The following is a 24153-nucleotide window of genomic DNA, read 5'->3' as shown; positions in this document are numbered from 1 at the left end:
GATATGTGGTTTCCAATTTACCTAGAGTCCAATGAAGTTCTTTCAGGGCAGTCGAGGTGTCTGCTTGGGGGGGATATACACGGCTGTGATTATAATCGAAGAGAATTCTCTTGGTAGATAATGCGGTCGACATTTGATCGTAAGGAATTCTAGGTCAGGTGAACAAAAGGACTTGAGTTCCTGTATGTTGTTATGATCACACCACGACTCGTTAATCATAAGGCATACACCCCCGCCCTTCTTCTTAGCAGAGAGATGTTTGTTTCTGTCGGCGTGATGTGTGAAGAAACCGGGTGGCTGTACCGACTCTGATAATGTATCCCGAGTGAGCCATGTTTCCGTGAAACAGAGAATGTTACAATCTCTGATGTCTCTCTGGAAGGCAACCTTTGCTCGAATTTCGTCCATCTTGTTGTCAAGAGACTGGACATTGGCGAGTAGTATACTCAGGAGAGGTAAGCGATGTGCCCGTCTACGGAGCCTGACCAGAAGACCGCTCCGTCTGCGGCGCTGTTGTTTTGGGTCGCCTACTGGGATCCAATCCATTGTCCTGGGTGGTGGTCCAAACAGAGGATCAGACTTTCTGGCTGTGGGTGCTGGTTTTCGTAGGCAATAAATAATTTTGGTGTAGACCTCCTTTGCCTGATCATTCACACTGGGATAAACTCTCCTTCTGGAGGTCTTGGGTGTCTCTCAATTTGTGCTTGGTCCACTGGGGCTTGGACTGGTGCTTGCACTGCAGAGTGGTCTTCTAGGCTCATTGTGCATTTTATCATCTTCCTGAAAAGCAAAACAAATCATGTTTGTGTGAGGGAAAAAAATGTCCAAAGGCATCTATGAACAGTAGCTAACAGTAGTTTATTCACATGATTTAAATCAATGTTTCTCAATAAATTCCTAGAGGAATTGAAGGTGTGGCTATTGAAGGTGTGGCTATTGTCCTAGCTTTAACATGGTCCCCTGATCTTGACCTGCCTGCTGTAGATGAATCATGTGATGCAGAATTCATCCTTTATATCTGAAGCTGTTGCGAAGAAGGATATATATTTATTTATTTATAATACTTTTATGCGGACAAGACAGAAATGTATGTATACACACACACACACACACACACACACACATTAGTTGGAGAGGCTGGATCAGCATCCAAATGATCATACATATGGGATCGGCTTAGTTAGATATATCTGCCTATTATTTAACAAGCTTCAGCAAGATAAGGATATTAGTCTTTACATCTGACCAACTTATGTAGATGTTGGAGGATGTCAAATGTCTCTACTTTTGCCCACTTTAAACTGAGTTGGAGTGTGTCTGGCTTCTTTCTTCGTCTGCTAAACAAACTCTGGGAGGCAGGGCACAGCCTGGTTGCAAACAAATAACTGTATAAGACTGGGGGGGGGGGGGGGGGGGACCATGGCCGCAGGTTAACACGTCTCAACATCTGTATCTGGCTAACCAGGCCATGGTATAGAGTAAACCGTTGCTAGCATTGCTAGCTACCTTCATAAGAAGCCTGATTTGTGCCGTTTTGATTGCTCTGATTTAATAAAATTCAACATCAACCAATGTATTACAGTTTCTCTTAGTTTTAGTTATCCCAAGAGTTTACATTGCAGTTGACAAGCAGCTAAGTTAGCAACGTGACCGCAATATATATACACTGCTCAATAAAATAAAGGGAACACCTAAACAACACAATGTAACTCCAAGTCAATCACACTTCTGTGAAATCAAACTGCCCACTTAGGAAGCAACACTGATTGACAATACATTTCACATGCTGTTGTGCAAATGGAATAGACAACAGGTGGAAATTATAGGCAATTAGCAAGACACCCCCAATAAAGGAGTGGTTCTGCAGGTGGGGACCACAGACCACTTCTCAGTTCCTATGCTTCCTGGCTGATGTTTTGGTCACTTTTGAATGCTGGCGGTGCTTTCACTCTAGTGGTAGCATGAGACGGAGTCTACAACCCACACAAGTGGCTCAGGTAGTGCAGCTCATCCAGGATGTCACATCAATGCGAGCTGTGGAAAGAAGGTTTGCTGTGTCTGTCAGCGTAGTGTCCAGAGCATGGAGGCGCTAACAGGAGACAGGCCAGTACATCAGGAGACGTGGAGGAGGCCGTAGGAAAGCAACAACCCAGCAGCAGGACCGCTACCTCCGCCTTTGTGCAAGAAGGAGCAGGAGAAGCACTGTCAGAGCCCTGCAAAATGACCTCCAGCAGGCCACAAATGTACATGTGTCTGCTCAAATGATCAGAAACAGACTCCATGAGGGTGGTATGAGGGCCTGACGTCCACAGGTGGGGGTTGTGCTTACAGCCCAACACCGTGCAGGACGTTTGGCATTTGCCAGAGAACACCAAGATTGGCAAATTCGCCACTGGCGCCCTGTGCTCTTCACAGATGAAAGCAGGTTCACACTGAGCACATGTGACAGACGTGACAGAGTCTGGAGACGCCGTGGAGAATGTTCTGCTGCCTGCAACATCCTCCAGCATGACCGGTTTGGCGGTGGGTCAGTCATGGTGTGGGGTGGCATTTCTTTGGGGGGCCGCACAGCCCTCCATGTGCTCGCCAGAGGTAGCCTGACTGCCATTAGGTACCGAGATGAGATCCTCAGACCCCTTGTGAGACCATATGCTGGTGCGGTTGGCCCTGGGTTCCTCCTAATGCAAGACAATGCTAGACCTCATGTGGCTGGAGTGTGTCAGCACTTGAGCACATCATCTGGGACATCATGTCTCGCTCCATCCACCAACGCCACGTTGCACCACAGACTGTCCAGGAGTTGGCGGATGCTTTAGTCCAGGTCTTGGAGGAGATCCCTCAGGAGACCATCCGCCACCTCATCAGGAGCATGCCCAGGCGTTGTAGGGAGGTCATACAGGCACGTGGAGGCCACACACATTACTGAGCCTCATTTTGACTTGTTTTAAGGACATTACATCAAAGTTGGATCAGCCTGTAGTGTGGTTTTCCACTTTAATTTTGAGTGTGACTCCAAATCCAGACCTCCATGGGTTGATAAATTGGATTTCCATTGGTTATTTTTGTGTGATTTTGTTGTCAGCACATTCAACTATGTAAAGAAAAAAGTATTTAATAAGATTATTTATTGCATTCAGATCTAGGATGTGTTGTTTAAGTGTTCCCTTTATTTTTTGAGCAGTATATATTGACCTTTTCTACCTAGCTAACGTTACCCCCTATCCTGCATTCCACTAATTAGCTGCACAAGTGACAGTTCAAACTTCCCGTTGACAGTGGTGGTACAGTGGCATCGCGCCATTGTGTTTGATAAGGTGTTATATCAAAGACGACTCCTTTCTTAGAAGAGTTAGTTAATATGACTGCTCAGTGATCACTCCTGTCTCTTGCTTCCGCCATTAATGAGTTCAGGTTTTCTTATTTATCTGTGGTTTTACTTTGTGATTGGCTAGAAGGGAGTAAGATTTATCATTGTTCTTCTACTTTTCCTGGCTGGCAAAGTACCAGGATGTTGTTGAGAGCAGTTTGGAAACTGAATCTATCTGAGAAATTGAATAAATGAAACTTTGGTCAACTTGAAATTATAGTTTGTAAACTTGATACACATCAAATTTATGCAATATCTACCATTATTAAAACTGAATATATAAATATTGAGTTTGAATATTGAATTAAATTTCAATTGAATTTGAAAACTGAATGCAATATTCGTTCAATTCAGTTTTAAATCATGAAATACAAGTTCAATTTAAGAATTGAATTATTCAATTTGGCCATTACGAATTCAAAAATATTGAATTTGAATTAAATATCCTAACTCAAATTATAAAATTAAAATGTAATATCCTAACACAAATTATAAAAGTCGAATACAATTCTGTTGGGACGGAAATGTCTACATACACTTCATACCTCGAAATCGCCTCGCTATTCATGTTGAATAAATTAGTCTGTGAATTTGAACCAAGCAAGCTGATAAATCGTTCATTTTACATCTTGTCTACATCTTGTCTAGGTTACTGTAGGCTATCTGAAATTAGATGTATGCCGATCAGGGGCTGTAGGCTACCTGTATCTAGCTAACCAAACTATGGCAAAGTTTAATTACAATCATAAACCCAGATTTTAGCAAATAGGCCTAACCTATTCCTATTGAAATAACAAGTCAATCTCGAAAATTGGCCATTTATAACGATTTATAGTCTTAAAAGATCTGGCACATAATAAAGTAACAATTGCCAGAAATTTGCAATTCGTTTTATAAACTTCGTCCACGTATTTCTTTCATAGATTTCAAGATCCTCTGTCCAACTTTCATCCCTCAAACAAACTCCTGTCGGTGGATCTATATTATGCACATGTGCATATTTTATTTACAATCACATGGATGGAAAATGATCTAGGAGTTTAATGAGGAAGAATTATAGTTTAAATTCCATAAATTCCTTTGTTAGTCAAGTTAGCTCTCAATAATGATTGTTTTGATGGAAAACCGAATTTTGCTTCGTATGTCGTTGCAAGTTATGTTGATATTCCTTCTTTATTCGTTCGATAACGTTATGCGGAAAAGTTGTATTGGCTGAATGTGGCAACTCCTCGCTTACAGGCCTTGTGGTGCCGTGTTGAGTGGTACTTGGGCTAGACTTTTCAGCGAGACCTGTCGACCCTTTCGCCAATGGCCACAATGGCTAAATTACTTCCGAACAAGAAGGGTCCACGGAGCTCCTCAAATGTAGAACAATGAGTTAAAAAATCTATAGCCTCTCCCCTTGTGGCTCATATGAAATCCCATGAACACTTTCACTTTCCAAACATCACTTGAAGTGTACTTCCGTGCTTGCGGGACATCTACTTCATCTTCGAAAATAACTTGAATAACAACTTGTTGGCCTACAGTTGAAAACGTTTTCTTTACGTCCTCTCCGTCCTTCTTCCAAACGCGCGTCTATCGGTATGTGCACTCGTCTAAATGAATCAATCCGCTCGGGGCCTGTATTGAAATGTAAATAGTCTACATAATCTCAATCAAACTTTAATGTATCAGTGTATATATATATATATACACAACCCAATATCAACCGGATCGTTCACTATTCAACTATTAATAATATTCAGTGACCTGGTAAATATTGGATTTTTTCGACAAAGAAAACTGTATTGAAGTGTTGCAGTTGCGTCTGCGCCAATGGACCCGTTGGATTTTTTGACAGATGAGGAGTTACTGCGGTTTTTCCGCTGTAGTAAAACAGAGATGTCGTGCATGGAGCAACCACACACCTTTCTTAACCAGCTCCGAGACCACCACCTCATTCCGGAAGAAATGTACAAGGTGAGAGCAGTAGACTGGAATGCCAAGTTTCTATTCACACACCCGCCCACGCAAAGTTTAAGCAAGCAGCGCTAAATGACGTCCTACCAACCACGGACCCACACCGACGTCTTTTAGATGTATTTTGTCCTGACCGGCCTCTTTTGGGGGGGGGGGGGGTAAACCGATCACAGACGTCAATGTGTGGTTCAGATTTGGCCCGGTCTGTACTGGCCTTGATTTCAACGTCCACAGAAATCTGGTCAGGACAGGCCTTTATTTGGCCTAAACATATAATTGGTCCAGATTTGGCCCAAACATTGACAGATGTCTATGATTGGTTGAGAAATCTGAACCAATCATAGACATCTATGTTTCACAGGTTTGGACAGCACAGTGCAGTAATGTAGAGCACAGCAGAGTACAGTACAGTAAATAAAAGTAAAGTATAGTTCAATACATCAGAGCGCAGTAGTGTATAGTACTGTATTGTACCCTACTTTACTCTAATGTACTCTACTGAACTAAACTGTACTCTATTGAATAACCTCTACTGAATTAAACTTTACTCTACTCTAATGTATTAAACTCTACTGTACTCAACTGTACTCTACTGAAGTAAACTATACTGTACTGTATCGTACTGTGCTCTACTATACTCTAGTGAATAAAATTCTGATTAAACCGTGTAACACAACAAATTGTAGTCTACAGAATTGATTTGGTAAAATGATTTATCGTATTTTGTATGCTCTTGAGTGTACTGTGTACACTAACACCAGTTACTGTCCTATTGCTAGCTGGTAACAGGTCTCAGAATGTTATTTTACGAGTGGAAATTGGAGTTGATGATCATTGATTCATAAGGCCTGATGTGTGTCCTTAAATTCCTGTCTGTCACATGAACTGATTTGAGATGGTGGTTGCTAGAGAATCAAGTCTATCACTCCACTCCAGCTTTAATTTGACAACCCTCACAAATTGGACCATAGTTTTGTATTTGACCCCTCCTGCAGAAGCTGATTCCGATGAGGAGTAAGGAGCTGAGGGAGAAGGGTGTGTACCAGGTGTTGGACTGGGTGGAGGCAGAAAGGCCCGACAGCATCAAGGTGTTCTGGAACTGTGTGTTCAGGGACCACCTCCTGCAGCAGTACCCCACATTACGCCTGCTCCGAAACCGCCTGCTGGACGGTCAGTTCTGGAGTCTTCACTCTTCTTATTGTATTATTATGGCATTCATTTGTATAAGTTAGTATCGGTATATAATTCTAATTCCTAGTTTAATATAAATGTAGCTGCAATGGTGGATGCTTAGAAGTTGAGATTCAATGCCCTGTCAAATTGATATTATACTTGTTTTAATTAGTTGTAAATAATTTAGGTTGCATGGTTTGCTAAATTTAGCCTCCAATCCCATGCAGGGTCGTTCACATTCAATGAGAAACTGCCAAAGAAGGTGGAGAAGGAAGAGGAGGAGGAGGATAAGAAGAAGGCTTCAGAAGAAGGAGAAGAGGAGGAGGAGAAAGAAGAGGAGAAAGAAGAGGAGGAGAAGACAAGAAGGAAAAATAGTAAACAAAAAGAGAGAAGTGAGAGTGCTGAGGAGGAGCAGCCCAGCACGTCCACCCAGTCCAACCCCAGTCAGAAGAGGAAAGTCCAGAGGCCGACCCACTGTGAGTCCCAGGATTCATGCTGCCTTCTGGGAAAGAGCAGGACTTGAGTCAGAAAATCTAAAGTCCCTCTGTAACCTTTTTGGGGGGGTGAAATGTATTTATTTTTAATTTCAAGTCACATCTTAATGTTTGTCTGGAATGTGTCCCCATGCAGGTTTACGTTTCAGGAAGGGGGAGAAAGATGACATCTGGACCTGGCCCATCTACAAGACCCAGCTCCCAGTCACCTGTGGGGACAAAGAAGGCATTCTCATCAGGAACAAGCTGGCCAAAGGTAGGTCGTAACAATGGACTTAATGTGATGTGATTCTCTGTGTTTCTGTGTAACGGTGGCTGTGGTTCGGTCCCAATAACTTTGCCTGAGACCTTAAAGGGGCAATCTGCAGTTGCTACATCCATTTTTGGATATTTATGGTATGTATCCATTGATTGTTGACGAATATAACTTATAAATGCCTCATGAGCTTAGTTCAACTGTCTTACCCCATCAGAACAAAATATAAGCTTGTTTAACTCCAATGTTTGTTAACAAAGTAAACGTAAACAAACCCTCAAAACATGGTTAAAACTAGAATGTTAATAGTATGGATGGTCAGTCTTTGCACCCATAGCCCATTTTATGAATTTGAGAGTGGTTACATTTCTCCAGCCCTGAGACCAGAGCCCATATCCACAAAGCATCTCAGAAAAGGTCCTAGGGATCCTGTTAAAACAAGTTTTTTTAAGACAACAAAAAGACAACTGACAGTAGGTTTTAGGATATCATAAGATACTGCCCAGGCAAATTCTGAGCCAGGATTAAAATCAAGTTTATCTCAGCGGGGAATCATAACATTTTGAGCAAAGGAAAGATAGTGATGATGCTCATTGACAATGTTGCAAATGATGGGGAATAACCAATCGTGATGAGACATTGCCAGTTGTGAACTCTATAGGTAACGTCCTTCAGGCAACCACGGCGAATCTGACTGTAGCCAAATGTTTCAAAAGTTTGATATAATTTTAGCCTGGAACGATCACTTTTCCTCCTCTAATATGTTGGCAAAAATAACCTTTTTTTTTATTCTGATGGTTTCTAAAAGTGGAATTTTTTACAAGATTACCTTTATATCAACACACTCGTCACTCCCATTTAACAACTCTGAATTGCTTCGCCACAGGAGACATCAAGTCACTTGCCGATAATGTTGCATACAACGTTTGAAAGGTCTATCATATTCATCGAACACAAGTCAACGTAAGCCCTAATTGCCGAATTTATAGGCACGCCCAATTTAGACATATTTTTTGTAACAAAGTGATGTTGCTCTCCAAATGGATAACTTGAAATAACAGAAAAACTGGTTTATTTATTAGCCTAGTGTTTATAAGTATATATACTTGTAGAATAGGCCTCGTGAAATCGTTGTCAAAAGCTCAAGACATACTGTTACATGTGCAGTAGGTCTATATTATTTATGGATTGATCATATAGAAATATCAAAACATTATTTTAACAACTCCAAAGTAATTGTATGTGGCGCAGAAACCACTGACTTGCTGCATTTTTCTATTACCAAGACACCTGCTAATAACCCTTAACTGGTTAGGACAGCTCATGAGGTGTCCTAAATATCTGTCGACTTGGTGTGACTCTTATGACTAAAGGCATCATGCATAGCTTTTATGTTTACCCATCAGCACTTACGATAAATGTTCTACTCTGAGACCCTTTGTGGATACGGGCCCAGATCTAATGCATAGTCTTTAGTGGGTTAACACAGTAGTGTGATGTGCAGGAGACAGTCAGGCACATGTGTACTACGGTCTATTTGACGTTGCACTGTTTTAATTTGTGGTGGTGTGTATGATGTCTGACTTCCTCATTGGTTTGTTTCAGGGGAGAGGTGCATTCTGGTCCAGGGTCGCTGGTTCACTCCAAGTGGCTTTGAGGAGTTTGGGGGGAAGAAGAGCAGTAAGAACTGGAAGTACAGTATCCGCTGTAGAGGCACCACTCTAGGAAAACTGATCCAGGTACAGCATATATTTTGATTTAATTTATTTGACCATTTAAAAACACAATTCAACCAGACGTGGATACAATTAATTTAAAATCATCAAATAAAACACAAAAAAGTTGAACAGCTTGGTCACTTTTCATACTCTAATCAGGCCTATGTCATTTGGACAATGTTGCCATATACTACTACACTCTGGGATATATATATATATATATATAGGTCTGTATCATATACAATATCATATAGGGGAGACTGGGGTTGGTTGTCACACTTTTTCCTCTCGTGTGTATTTCTCAGCACCAGCGTATTTTACATGACTTTTCAATATTAGGAAAAACACCACCCTTTTTAGCCTCATCTTATTCTAACACGGAGTCACTGTAAGACCTTTAAACAGGTTAATATTCACAAGGTCGCAGGGACGGACAGTTTACCAGGACGCAAACTCAGAAAATGCACTAACCAGCTGGAAAGTGTGTTCACATACATATTTTTTTGGAACTCAGTCCGGCTGTCAACTTACTTTTGCAAGGTGAAACTTAGACATTGTGTAGTCCATCATCAGTTTTCCCCGTCAGATCAACTAGTCCATGTCAGTTAATGTTCTTCAGCTAGGTTTTTTTAGCCCATAGATTTTCTAAGCGGGCGCAGGATGTTCCCTAATGCTGGGAGCCTGAGTTAAAAAGGAGACATGAAATGCTTTGAAAGGCAGGTCATGGCTCACATCAACATCATCATCCCAGACACCCTGGACCCACTCCAATGTGCATACAGATCCACAGATGACGCAATCTCTAATGCACTCCACACTGCCCTTTCCCACTTGGACAAAAGGAACACCTACTTGAGAATGTTGTTCATTGACTACAGCTCAGAGTTCAACACCATAGTGCCCTTGAAGCTCATCAATAAGCAAAGGACCCTGGGACTGAACACCTCTCTCTGCAACTGGATCTTGAACTTCCTGACAGGACGCCCCCAGGTGGTGAGGGTAGGCAACAACACAGAGCCCATCAGGGGTGCGTGCTTCCTAAGGCTCTATCATGGTCGAAACACACCAACACAGTAGTGAAGAGGGCACGACAATGCCTCTTAGCCCTGAGGAGGCTGAAAAGATTTGTAATGGTCCCTCAGATCCTCAAAAAGTTATACTGCTGCACTATTGAGAGCATATTGACTGGCTGCATAACCGCTTGGTATGGCAACTGCTTGGCATCCGACTGCAAGGCGCTACAGAAAGTAGTGTTTGCGGCTCAGTACATCACTGAGGTGAGCTCCCTGCCATCGAGGACCTCTATACCAGGCGGTGTCAGAGAAAGGCCTAACATTTTTTCAAAGACTCCAGCCACCCAAGCCATAGACTTTTCACTCTGTTACCGCACAGTAAACGGTACCAATGCACCAAGTATGGAACCACAGGACCCTGAACAGCTTCTACCCCCAAGCCATAAGACTTCTAAACAAGACTGCTAAATTGCTAATCAAATGGCTACCAAGACTATCTAAATTGACCCTTTTTTGCATGAACTCTCTTGCATGGACTCTATGCACACAACCTGGGCTCTACCCACACATTCACACATACTTACACTGACACCCGACACACATACACACACACACTACATACACCCAATGGGGATTCATAATTTCCAGAAAATCTACCAATGTTCAATACCTGGAATAATTCGTAATTATCCTGAGAGTCCCGGGAAATACTGCAAAAATCGGAAGTGCCCATTTAAAGCGTTTTAAAATATATGTTCACTATGCCAGGGTTCTCCCCAAATAAGAGTGGAGCTGCGCCACCTTGTTGGCTTGGCTGCACCACTATGTAAAGATTTCAGAGCAAATTAAACTGACTACTATTAAACTAGTACAAATTCCCTGTCTTAGGTTAGTTAGGATCACCACTTTATTTTAAGAATGTGAAATGTCAGAATAATAGTAGAGAGAATTATTTATTTCAGCTTTTATTTCTTTCATCACATTCCCAGTGGGTCAGAAGTGTACATACATTCAATTCGTATTTGGTAGCATTGTCTTTAAATTGTTTAACATGGGTCTAACGTTTTGGGTGGCCTTCCACAAGCTTCCCACAATAAGTTGGGTGAATTTTGGCCCATTCCTCCTGACAGAGCTGGTGTAACAGAGTCAGGTTTGTAGGCCTCCTTGCTCGCACACACTTTTTCTTATCCTCCTCCTCCACCTTCTTTGGCAGTTTCTCATAGAATGTGAACGACCCTGCACGGGATTGGAGGCAAAATTTTGCAAACCATGCAACCTAAATCATTTACAACTAATTAAAACAATTATAATATCAATTTGACAGGGCATTGAACCTCAACTTCTAAGCATCCACCATTGCAGCTAGATTTATATTAAACTAGGAATTAGAATTATATACCGATACTAATTTATACAAATGAATGCCATAATAATACAATAATAAGAGTGAAGACTCCAGAACTGACCATCCAGCAGGCGTAACGTGGGGTACTGGAGCAGGAGGTGGTCTGACAGAGCAACAAACTATAGCTACACATTATACCCTTTTTGTTTTTCTGTAAAGAAACTGTACAAGTATTTCACTGATATTACTTTTTAGTGTTGAGTGACTGAATGGCATGTCTGTTCCCCCTTCTCTCCCCCTTCATTTCACCATCCCACCCACCTCAGGAAGGCCATTTAACTTCACCAGACTTTAAAAGAAGAAAAAGTGCACAGGTAGGAGACCAATCTTTCAATATACCACATCCTCTGGATTAACAGCCAAACTTCATTTGACTATAGGTTAAGTGCTGCATCATCATAGCATCTGAGTACATGTTGTTTATGAATGTTAGTCATAAATTAGTTTTATTGCAACATCTAAACTTGACAATAGCTTAGCCTTAGCCGTTGATATTGTGACATTTATATGGGCATGAATTTATATTTCTTGTGCGTGATCATACTTTGACCAATGATCATTTTGTTTGTCCATGTTCTTACCATATTAGATAAAGAAGAGTCTATTATGTGACTGATATATGGAAAACTGGTCTGTCCCTTTTCTCCTATCTAGGCCAAGAGAGCACTGTTTCCCTCCAACCAATCAGCGGGCTCAATCACAGGTATTTACACCAATCACAACTCAATGGAATCTTTCTGAACCCTTTAGACATGACTATCTGGTAAAGGGGAGGGTGTTGTCTCTCTAACTTTGTGTTTTTGTTGCTATAAGGTTTTGTGAATAACACAGGCCTGACCCTTCACACTTATATAATAAACCATTTTTCCCTAAACCTCTTTGTTTATCTTTACTTCAGAATCTGAGGAGGATGATGAAGAGGAAGAAGAGGAAGAAGAAGCTGAGCAGGAAAGAGATGAAGGAGAGAAAGGAGAGCAGGCAAACACTGCTGGAGAGAGCAGTACAGGAGGTAGCCATTGTGGTGTGAAAAAGTTTGTCTTCAAAGTCACCTGTGGAGCCAAAAATGGAATGCTACATAAGGATCGGTTTGCATCAGGTACAAATTTTATTCTCAGAAGGTTTCTTACATCTAGGCGTTCCGCTAGCGGAACCCCGTTCCGCCAGCGGGACACCTAGCCAACAGCCAATGGCATCACATGGCGCGAAATACAAAAACGACTAAAATACCACGATTCAATTTTCTCAAACAATCAACTATTTTACACCATTTTAAAGATAAGACTCTCGTTAATCTAACCATATTGTCCGATTTCAAAAAGGCTTTACAGCAAAAGCAAAACATTAGATTATGTTAGGAGAGCACATAGACACAAATAATCACACAGCCATTTTCCAAGCAGGGAAATATGTCACAGAAACCGAAAACACAGCTAAATGATGCACTAACCTTTGACGATCTTCATCAGATGACACTCCTAGGACATTATGTTACACAATACATGTATGTTTTGTTCGATAAAGTTCATATTTATATACAAAAACAGCATTTTACATTGGCGCTTGATGTTCAGAAAATGTATTTCCCACCAAAAACTTCCGGTGAATTTACAAAAATACTCATCATAAACGTTGACAAAATACATAACAATTATTTTAAGAATTATAGATAGACTACTCCTTTATGCAACCGCTGTGTCAGATTTTAAAATAGCTTTACGGAGAAAGCACATTTTTCAATATTCTGAGTACATAGCTCAGCCATCACGGCGAGCTATTCAGACACCCGCCAACTTCGGGGTCACCTAAACTCCGAATTAGTATTAGAAATATTGTATTACCTTTGCTGATCTTCGTCAGAATGCACTCCCAGGACTGCTACTTCCACAACAAATGTTGTTTTTGTTCGAAATAATCCATAGTTATGTCCAAATACCTCCATTTTGTTTGTGCGTTCAGGTCACTATCCAAAGGGTAACGCGCAAGCGCATTTCGAGACAAAAAAAGTAAATGTTCCATTACTGTACTGGAAGCATGTCAAACGCTGTTTAAAATCAATTTTTATGGTATTTTTCTCGTAGAAATGCGATAATATTCCCACCAGACAATAGTGTATTCATTCAAGGAGGAAAATAAAAAACACCGTCCTCGCGGGAACGCGCATATCCAATCTCTTTGTCCCCAGGCAGGCCACTCAGAAACTGAGCTACTATACTCTGCCCAGAGACATGAGAAGGCTCAATCCACTTTCTGAAGGCTTTAGACAGCCAATGGAAGCCTTAGGAAGTGCAACGTGACCCATAAGTATTTGTAGTTTCTCTAGGGATTCAAATGTAGAACTACAGTTCTCAGACCTGACACTTCCTGCTAGAAATGTTCTCAGGTTTCTGCCTGCCATATGACTTCTGTTATACTCACAGGCACCATTCAAACAGTTTTAGAAACTTCAGAGTGTTTTCTATCCAAATCTACTAATAATATGCATATTCTAGTTTATGGGCCAGAGTAGTAACCTGTTTAAATTGGGTACGTTTTTCATCCGGCCGTGAAAATACTGCCCCCTATACCCCAACAGGTTAATAAACAACATTCTATAGCTATTGTCATGTCTTTGAAACTATTGAAGGTACTGGAGACACTTTTACATGTTGGCAACCCTCTTTCTCTGGCTGCACCTCAAATACTGCACCCACTTAGTGCTTTTATCAAACAGAAAACCCATTTCAGCAGATCCACAAGGTCTGCCATGAGAGGTGACTGTATAGTTCCCTTAAGGAAAAGCACCTTCAGTCAGACGGCTTTCACTCTGAGAGCTTCCCATGTCTGGAACTCACTGCCACGTAACTGTGCAACACACAACCTGTGTGTAGATATTGTTTGTTAATTGTCTGTCTTTTGTTTGGTTGCTTTTTGTGTCATTGCTCTTTCTGTCTGCATACTAAGTGTTAGTTGTCATATGTTGCTCTCTGCTCTGTATGTGCTCATTGTCTGTCTGTACAGGGACTATGGTCAAAAATGTGCTGACTGGCTAAAACCGGCACTTGTACTGAAAATGTCCCTACAAAAATAAACGTAATATTATCGATAATACACCACAGGTTATTTGACCATAGCCCTATGTCACTCTGGTCAGCTGTAGTGACCCATATTGGATTAATTTGAGTTTGTACTTCTGCCCCTATCGTCTCTGTTGCCCCAGGGTTGTGTGGAAAGAGCATCCGTACGGACCAGCGCTGGATGACCCCGGTGGAGTTTGTGACGGTGGGGTCAGCTCTGGAAGATCCCTCCTGGGAGAACGACATCCAGTGGGACGGAAAACCACTCAGCCTCCTCATTGAGGTACAGAGGGAAAGAGAACAGAGATAGAGGAAGAAAGATGAGGGGAAATGAATGTGTGTTTGGCACTTACCAACCTACTGTACAAGGAATGGTTTAAGATAGTCTGACAGGTCTTTAAGGACCTGTGATGAAAACATTTCTCTTCTTCAAAAAGGTCTTTGTTTCTCATTTTCAGAGAAAGATCTTGGTCATTCACTCTCTCCTGTGTAAGTGCAACCTGTGCAGCTCCACGGCCAAAGACAGGGTAAGTTTCCCCCTCGATCCTCAGGAACATGGTGGCACCCACTTACCAATCAGCCAATCACATTGGTTAACTAAATGCTTCAGTTTTAATAATGAAATTCCAAGATGTTTCTCAACATCACTGAATAGGGGATGATGAAGGAATTAACTAATTCATTAATTACATTTTTGTGTTAATTGACTAAAAACAAACATTACAATGATTGACAGTGATAACTCAGTGATAATTCTTCTCGTGTTCTGCGCAGCATAAATAAATCAGTGCATAATAGTAGATAAGGTTATACAAGCAATAATAATAATAATAACCCTAGATCAGTAAAACTTATAAAAAATATATACAGAAAAATGAAACGGAAGGTGTTTAAGCCTGGTCTCGAACAAAGAGAAGATTCAAGTGTGAGACAGGCCTGTAGACAATCTACAGTGCATTTGGAAAGTATTCAGACCCCTTCACTTTTTCCACATTTTGTTATCTTACAGCCTTATTCTAAAATGGATTGAATAAAAAAAATCCTCATCAATCTACACACAATACCCCATCATGACGAAGTAAATTTTTTGTAAATATATTAAAAATAAAACAGAAATACCTTATTTACATACAGTTGAAGTCGGAAGTTTACATACGCCTTAGCCAAATACATTTAAACTCGGTTTTTCACAATTCCTGACATTTAATCCTAGTAAAAAATCCTTGTCTTAGGTCAATTAGGATCACCACTTTATTTTAAGAATGTGAAATGTCAGAATAATAGTAGAGAGAATGATTTATTTCAGCTTTAATTTCTTTCATCACATGCACAGTGGGTCAGAAGTTTACATACACTCAATTAGTATTTGGTAGCATTGCCTTTAAATTGTTTAACTTGGGTCAAACGTTTCGGGTAGCCTTCCACAAGCTTCCCACAATAAGTTGGGTGAATTTTGGCCCATTCCTCCTGACAGAGCTGGTGTACCTGAGTCAGGTTTGTAGGCCTCCTTGCTCGCACACGCTTTTTCAGTTCTGCCCACAAAATTTCTATGGGATTGAGGTCAGGGCTTTGTGATGGCCACTCCAATACCTTGACTTTGTTGTCCTTAAGCCATTTTGCCACAACTTTGGAAGTATGCTTGGAGTCATTGTCCATTTGGATGACCCATTTGCGACCAAGCTTTAAATTCCTGACTGATGTCTTGAGATGTTGCTTCAATATATCCACATAATTTTCCTCCCTCATGATGCCATCTATTTTATGAAGTGCACCAGTCCCTCCTGCAGCAAAGCACCCCCCACAACATGATGCTGCCACCCCCGTGCTTCACGGTTGGGATATTGTTCTTCGGCTTGCAAGCCTCCCCACGCAGCAGTATGACGGCTGCGTGGTCCCATGGTGTTTATACTTGAATACTATTGTTTGTACAGATGAATGTGGCACCTTCAAGCGTTGGGAAATTGCTCCCAAGGATGAACCAGACTTGTGGAGGTCTACAATTTTTTTTCTGAGGTCATGGCTGATTTATTTAGATTTTCCCATGATGTCAAGCAAAGAGGCATTGAGTTTGAAGGTAGGCCTTGAAATACATCCACAGGTACACTTCCAATTGACTCAAATTATGTCAATTAGCCTATTAGAAGCTTCTAAAGCCACAACATAATTTTCTGGAATTTTCCAAGCTGTTTAAAGGCACAGTCAACTTAGTGTATGTAAACTTCTGACCCACTAGAGTTGTGATACAGTGAATTATAAGTGAAATAATCTGTCTGTAAACAATTGTTGGAAAAATGACTTAGTAGATGTCCTAACCGACTTGCCAAAACTTTTGTTTGTTAACAAGAAATTTGTGGAGTGGTTGAAAAACGAGTTTTAATGACTCCAACCTAAGTGTATGTAAACTTCCGACTGTAAGTATACAGACCCTTTGCTATGAGACTCGAAATTGAGCTCAGGTGCATCCTGGTTCCATTGATCATTCTTGATGTTTCTACAATTTGATTGGATTCCGCCTGTGGTAAATTCCATTGATTGGACATGATTTGGAAAGGCACAGATAAGGTCCCACAGTTGACCGTATACTAGTTTGACAAAAGGCACCTAAAGGACTCTCAGACCATGAAAAACAAGATTCTTTGGTCTGATGAAACCAAGATTGAACTCTTTGGCTTGAATGTCAAGCGTCACGTCAGGAGGAAACCAGGCACCGCTCATCACCTGGCCAATACCATCCCGACGGTGAAGCATGGTGGTGGCAGCATCATGCTTTGGGGATGTTTTTCAGCATCAGGAACTGGGAGACTAGTCAGGGTCAAGAGAACGGAGCAAAATGTAGAGAGATCCTTGATGAAAACCTGCTCCAGAGCGCTTAGGACCTTTGAAGGTGAACCTTCGCCCCTATCTAACAGGACAACAACCCCAAGCATACAGCCAAGACAACGAACGAGTGGTTTCAGGAAAAGTCTCTGAATGTCCTTGAGTACCCCAGCCAGAGCCCGGACTTGAACCAGATCGAACATCTCTGAACAGACCTGAAAATGTCTGTTCAGTGACGCTCCCCATCCAACCTGACGGAGCTTGAGAGGATCTGCAGAGAAGAATGGGAGAAACTCCACAAATATAGGTGTGCCAAGCTTGTAGTGTCATACCCATGAAGGTCACGAGGCTGTAATCGCTGCCAAAGGTGCTAAAACAAAGTACTGAGTAAAGGGTCTGAATACTTATATAAATGTGATATTTCCGTTTTCTATTTTGAATACATTTGCAAACATTTCTAAAAACCTGATTTTGCTTTATCATTATGGGGTAATGTGTGTAGATTGATGAGGGATAAAAACAATTTCATCAATTTTAGAATAAGGCTATAACGTAACAAAATGTGGAAAAAGTGAAGGTGTCTGAATACTTTCCGAATGCACTGTATACGTATACATATATGCACTTTGCTAGTTGTCTGGGGCTGAATATTTTTTAAATGTAATAATAGGTCACCCTTTTTCTTTTAGGCTTTATCAAAAAAATTCAGTAAACGGAAATACACAATGGACAAAAAACTGTTTCAGTTTCTCCTCATCGTTCAGCCACATACAGTAATGCCAGGTTATATTTGGTGGACTTTCTGGAATAAGGACAAGCGTTTCGTGGTAGAAAGGGCAATAAAGGATCAAATAAATATTATTATCTATCTCTTTGAGGTCACAATAGTTAGGCTTTTCTCTTCCATTTCACCCACCTGTTTAAATACGCAGAGGCAATATCACTGATCTTACATGTGCACATAGTGATTTCTTGCTTATAGGTAGGTTATACATAATATATCTCTCACACACCAATTCACCCTTAATCTAACAGAAGGTTCTCAGTTTGGGTTCATGATTAATCTCCTCCACCCATTTATTTTCATATTGCGTCGTCAGTTGTTTTTTTTAATACTGTCTAAGTCCGCAAAAATGGAAGAGGCAAGTGGAAGGGGGAGAAGGTAAAGAACTTGTCTGTCAAAATTGGTTGAAAAATTGTGATAAATAAAAACTATACCAGTTTCATTTAAGGACCAATGGTTTGTCAACTAATTCACAAAATGACAACCGGATTCAAAACCTTTTCAATTTAAATTATTATATACAATTCTTACATCCAATAGAATGTTATATAAATTATATGGGGGCTACAACCATCCCAGTTCTGCAGATTTTGCTGTGAAGAGACAGAATCATTAGATCACTTTTATTTTGGTACTGCCCATATGTACAGTGGGGGAAAAAAGTATTTGATCCCCTGCTGATTTTGTACATTTGCCCACTGACAAAGAAAGGATCAGTCTATAATTTTAATGGTAGGTTTATTTGAACAGTGAGAGACAGAATAACAACAAAAATATCCAGAAAAACGCATGTCAAAAATTTTATAAATTGATTTGCATTTTAATGAGGGAAATAAGTATTACCATGTCCCCAGTTATTGCACAAACTTGAGATACCTCTTAGCAACCCACACTCCTCCTGAATAGAACAGGAGACATACACATGTCTGATACAGTTTGGAATAAGTGGCATAACCAATATCTTTGAGTGGTTTTGTTCTTCCTATGACTCCCCCAAGAGCTCTACTTGCTGAGTCAGCCAGGTCAGATGTGCCGTATAGAAAGGTCATATGTTCACCAAAATAAATGCCCAAATATTTGTCATTGCAAGTAAACTCAAGAATTTCTCCACCAAAACTAAAACTGAAAAACACTTCTCTTAGTACTTGGTTTTCTAAAATGCATTTTAAGTTTTTTAAACGTTTTTATTGATCACGAGTCTCCATCTTTTACACCAATTGACAGTACTTAATATCATTTTCCGCAGGTCTTGTTCAGTTTCTGCCATCAAAATAATATAATCAGAATTTCATCATTATATATCTTACTCTAGTATTTAACTTTTACATTTATTTTGTCAAATCATTAATAAACATAGCAAACACCCGAGGGTGTGGGAAACCAATCCGTACGATATTCGTTAACACACAAACAGACAGTTGGTGCTTGATTGTTAACCAATTCCTTCTCACCTTCCTCTCTTCTCTGTCTTGGCAGCATGATCAGGATAACGATGACGACTGCTTCATCTGTAGAAGCCAAGGCAGCTTGATATGCTGTGATGAGTGTCCTCGCTCCTTCCATCAGAGATGTCATCTTCCTAATGTGGATGATGCTATGCTGGGGTGAGAACAGTTGATGAGAGAGTGAGATTGATACAAGAGAGGTCTGTTTGTTCTGTGTAGGTAAACTTAGCTGTCAGCTTAGTGTGTGTGTGTGTGTGTGTGTGTGTGTGTGTGTGTGTGTGTGTGTGTGTGTGTGTGTGTGTGTGTGTGTGTGTGTGTGTGTGTGTGTAATCACAGGGATAAACTTCCGTGGGTGTGTACATTCTGTGTACTGAGGACCAGTCAGTTGTGGCGCTACCCCAGTCAACAGACTTACCAGGAAGCCTTAACCTGCCAAATCTCTGACCACCTACTGGTAAGGAGCCTGAACAAATGACTGCTACCATTGTTTCATTGATTGACAGGCAATTGGACCAATCTATCTATATATCTATCTGTCAGTCTGTCTGTTATAACCATCAATATATACTTGACATGAAATAATTATTCAGACTTAAGTGTAAACAATCTTTGACCAGTCACATAAAGGTGTGTTTACTCTGATAGGAATGCCAGTACCTTCTGTTGTGTCTGTACAATGCGGACAAGGACCACATCATTGTGGCAGATCCTTGCATCAACGTAAGTTTGCTTGGTTCTCTTTCTCTCGTGTGTGTGTGTGTGTGTGTGTGTGTGTGTGTGTGTGTGTGTGTGTGTGTGTGTCAAAGTTCACATATAAACTCAGCAAAAAAATAAACGTCCTCTCACTGTCAACTGTGTTTATTTTCAGTAAACTTAACATGTGTAAATATTTGTATGAACATAGCAAGATTCAACAACTGAGACATAAACTGAACAAGTTCCACAGACATTGGACTAACAGAAATGTAATAATGTGTCCCTGAACAAGGGGGGGGGGGTCAAAATCAAAAGTAACAGTCAGTATCTGGTGTGGCCACCAGCTGCATTAAGTACTGCAGTGCATCTCCTCCTCATGGACTGCAGCAGATTTGCCAGTTCTTTCTGTGAGATGTTACCCCACTCCACCAAGGCACCTGCAAGTTTCTGGACATTTCTGGGGGGAATGGCCCTAGCCCTCACCCTCCGATCCAACAGGTCCCAGACGTGCTCAATGGGATTGAGATCCGGGCTCATCGCTGGCCATGGCAGAACACTGACATTCCTGTCTTGCAGGAAATCACGCACAGAACGAGCAGTATGGCTGGTGGCATTGCCTGACATGGAGGATCATGTCAGGATGAGCCTGCAGGAAGGGTACCACATGAGGGAGGAGGATGTCTTCCCTGTAACACACAGCGTTGAGATTGCCAGCAATGACAACAAGCTCAGTCCGATGATGCTGTGACACACCGCCCCAGACCATGACGGACCCTCCACCTCCAAATCGATCCCGCTCCAGAGTACAGGCCTCGGTGTAACGCTCATTCCTTCGACGATAAACGCGAATCCGACCATCACCCCTGGTAAGACAAAAACGCGACTGGTCAGTGAAGAGCACTTTTTGCCAGTCCTGTCTGGTCCAGCGACGGTGGGTTTGTGCCCATAGCCGATGTTGTTGCCGGTGATGTCTGGTGAGGACCTGCCTTACAACAGGCCTACAAGCCCTCAGTCCAGCTTCTCTCAGCCTATTGAGGACAGTCTGAGCACTGATGGAGGGATTGTGCGTTCCTGGTGTAACTCGGGCAGTTGTTGTTGAGTTGGTTCCGTTTTGCTGTGCTCCGTTTTATTTACTTAACATATAAGGAACACTAAAAATGTGCACTTATAAATCATAACAATTTTTATCAAAATATAGCTGTAGACAGAAGTCAAAGATCAAACATCACACATATAACTGATGTCTCTCATGAGTTCTGCCCCATAGGAAAAGTCCAAGTTTCTTTTATCATGCTTGTAGTCAACACCCTGTGATGTCACTGCATACGTCATTACCTGCTACTCCTCAGACCCAGCCCATGCATACACAGCTATACAAACTTGCAAGAGATACAATAGTTCCAAGGCCTCAGCAGTAAATGTCCACTCCCCCAAGTTGATTTATAGAGGTATGTCTGACTAGCCTCTTATCTCTTCTACTCCCCTGCAGGGCTCTTTGTTTATCTTTGAAATGCTTTCTCACAGACCATTTCTTTATAAGAGGCAGAGACTTAGAAAAGACTGTGGAACAATTCTAAAACCTTTACAATGAAGATATATATTGTTAATCTGGAGTCTAGGACCCTATAATCGTAGAGGAGGGGTCCCATAGCCCCTCCCCTTCTATTAATACAACATAAGCATAATAAATTATTATAATACATCAAGCATTTGGTGCAGCCTAACATGACCCCAATTTGACCCATTAGTTGCCATCCTGTACCTGTCGCGCAGGTGTGATGTTTGGATGTACTGATCCTGTGCAGGTGTTGTTACATGTGGTCTGCCACTGCGAGGACGATCAGCTATCCGTCCTGTCTCCCTGTAGAGCGGTCTTTGGCGTCTCACAGTACGGACATTGCAAATTATTGCCCTGGCCACATCTGCAGTCCTCATGCCTCCTTGCAGCATGCCTAAGGCACATTCACGCAGATGAGCAGGGACCGTGGTCATCTTTCTTTTGGTGTTTTTCAGAGTCAGTAGAAAGGCCTCTTTAGTGTCCTAAGTTTTCATAACTGTGACCTTAATTGCCTACCGTCTGTAAGCTGTTAGTGTCTTAACAACTGTTCCACAGGTGCATGTTCATTAATTGTTTATGGTTAATTGAACAAGCATGGGAAACAATGTTTAAACCCTTTACAATGAAGATCTGTGAAGTTATTTGGATTTTTACAAATGATCTTTGAAGGGTCCTGAAAAAGGGAGTTTTCTTTTTTTGCTGAGTTTATCTCCGTATGTATGTTTCATTGCCAGGTGAGAAACTACTCCAGTGTGATAAAGACCCCTATATGGCTGGACAGGGTTGTGGAGAAGCTGCAGCAGAATCTCTACCAAACAGTGCAACACTTTGTGTCTGATGTGTTGCTTATCTTCACCAACTGTGCCACATTTAACAGGGTAAGACTGTACTACTGCAGTATCCAATGTGAAGACTCAGGGCAACATTTTTTAAAACAAATCTTGGAATTGTGCTAATGCATGAATAACACTTTAATAATGTGTCTTTGTTTAATCCATAACAAATATGAATTAGGCTAAATGAGTTGTGTTTATTGCATTTCTAGTTTATTATGTTTTCTATACAAATGTGTCTGTCTTTTTTTAATGAAGGATAATGCAGAGTTCCGTGGGATGGGCGAAAGATTGAATGATCTATTTGAGAGAGAGTTCAAGAGTATATTCAGTATTGTCACGACTCCCGCCGAAGTCGGCCCCTCTCCTTGTTCGGGCGGCGTTCGGCGGTCGACGTCACCGGCTTACTAGTTGCCACCGATCGATGTTTCACTGTTCGTTTGGTTTTGTCTTTATTGTGTACACCTGTTTTTCATTTCGCTAATCATGTTCATTATTTAACATCTGCATTTCCTGTTTGTCTTGTCGGTGATTGTTTGTCTGTTTTGTGTAGTTGGAGGTGTTTTCTCCAAACTGTATTTTTCGATGAGAAGATTTATTGATAATTTTAGTAAACACGTTTGTTTACCTTTATCCCTGTGTCCTGCACCTGACTCCTCCACTTCTCTAAGAAAACCATTACAAGTATCCAACTTCAGCATCCAACTGCATCCAACAGCCAGTAGAGCCTTCATCAAGTCTGTACTGTTATCTCACTATGAGACAACAGGGAATATTCACCATGCAATGGTCTTTCTATACAGCCTTCATACAGACATGTACACCAAGTTGTACAGATCTTATTTTCCATGCATGTACATTATTATCCATCTAGTCCTTTCATGAATTTCTTTCATTCGTTCTAGCAGTCAAAATGGGTGTGTGATAATAATTGAAATAGAGTGATGGTGATAACATTGCATTTCACACAGTAAATGTTGCTTTCCTAACTTCTCATGCAAGAGCCTTAGAAGTCCTTACCTTCCAGGATTCTTACTTCTGGTTAGGCCTTACTAGATTTATGTCCAGGGATTCTGTCGAAAATAAACTCATGAATTTCTAAAACACTGTACAACATACCAGAGGTTTTGACTCGAGTCACATGACTTGGACTCGAGTCACAAATATGATGACTTGCAACTCGACTTTGACTTTAACACCAATGACTCGTGACTTGACTTGGACTTGAGAATTATGACTCGACCTGACTTGATACCCTCCCCAAGCCCAAATATTAAAAATGATGCTATTAAAAAAAGTGTGCAGCACATCAACTCTTCATTTAATGGATTACAGTTTGAATCGGACAGCAGCCAATCAAATTGTGTCAGCTGAGAAAAAGTTGTGCGTGGCAGTGCAGAGGAACGTCGACGGGTGAATTCAGATGGAGCCCTTGGAAAGATGATACCCAAAGTTATTCTTTTCGGATATAAAGACAATGCTGTATCAAGAAAAAAGGATTGCAACTTGCAAAACATGCGGGAAGAAAATTACAGACGGAAGCGTGTCGTGGAAAATTGCAAGATTATGTTATAATGCT

The 24153-nt window shown here is 41.1% G+C and overlaps 1 protein-coding gene across 2 annotated transcripts; it reads left to right on the top strand.

Annotated features, from left to right (window-relative positions):
- Positions 1-4670: 4670 nt before the first annotated feature.
- On the top strand, positions 4671-23207 carry LOC115170898 (nuclear body protein SP140-like protein). 2 transcript variants are annotated; one of them, XM_029727260.1, is made up of 15 exons: positions 4671-5329; positions 6325-6364; positions 6730-6978; positions 7133-7252; positions 8858-8991; positions 11655-11702; positions 12043-12091; positions 12287-12484; positions 14585-14724; positions 14900-14968; positions 19519-19646; positions 19824-19941; positions 20133-20207; positions 22476-22619; positions 22833-23207. In XM_029727260.1, the coding sequence occupies exons 1-15, from the start codon at positions 5186-5188 to the stop codon at positions 22983-22985; spliced, it is 1809 nt and encodes a 602-aa protein (XP_029583120.1). In that variant the 5' UTR covers positions 4671-5185; the 3' UTR covers positions 22986-23207. The 2 variants fall into 2 exon arrangements, with proteins under 2 accessions (XP_029583120.1, XP_029583119.1); XM_029727259.1 differs by having other exon boundaries at positions 4675-5329; positions 6325-6499.
- Positions 23208-24153: the final 946 nt, after the last annotated feature.

Source organism: Salmo trutta, chromosome 32 (assembly GCF_901001165.1).
Source record: "Salmo trutta chromosome 32, fSalTru1.1, whole genome shotgun sequence".
In the NCBI taxonomy this organism is placed as follows: domain Eukaryota; kingdom Metazoa; phylum Chordata; class Actinopteri; order Salmoniformes; family Salmonidae; genus Salmo; species Salmo trutta.
This window is presented reverse-complemented; position numbering and strand designations above follow the sequence as displayed.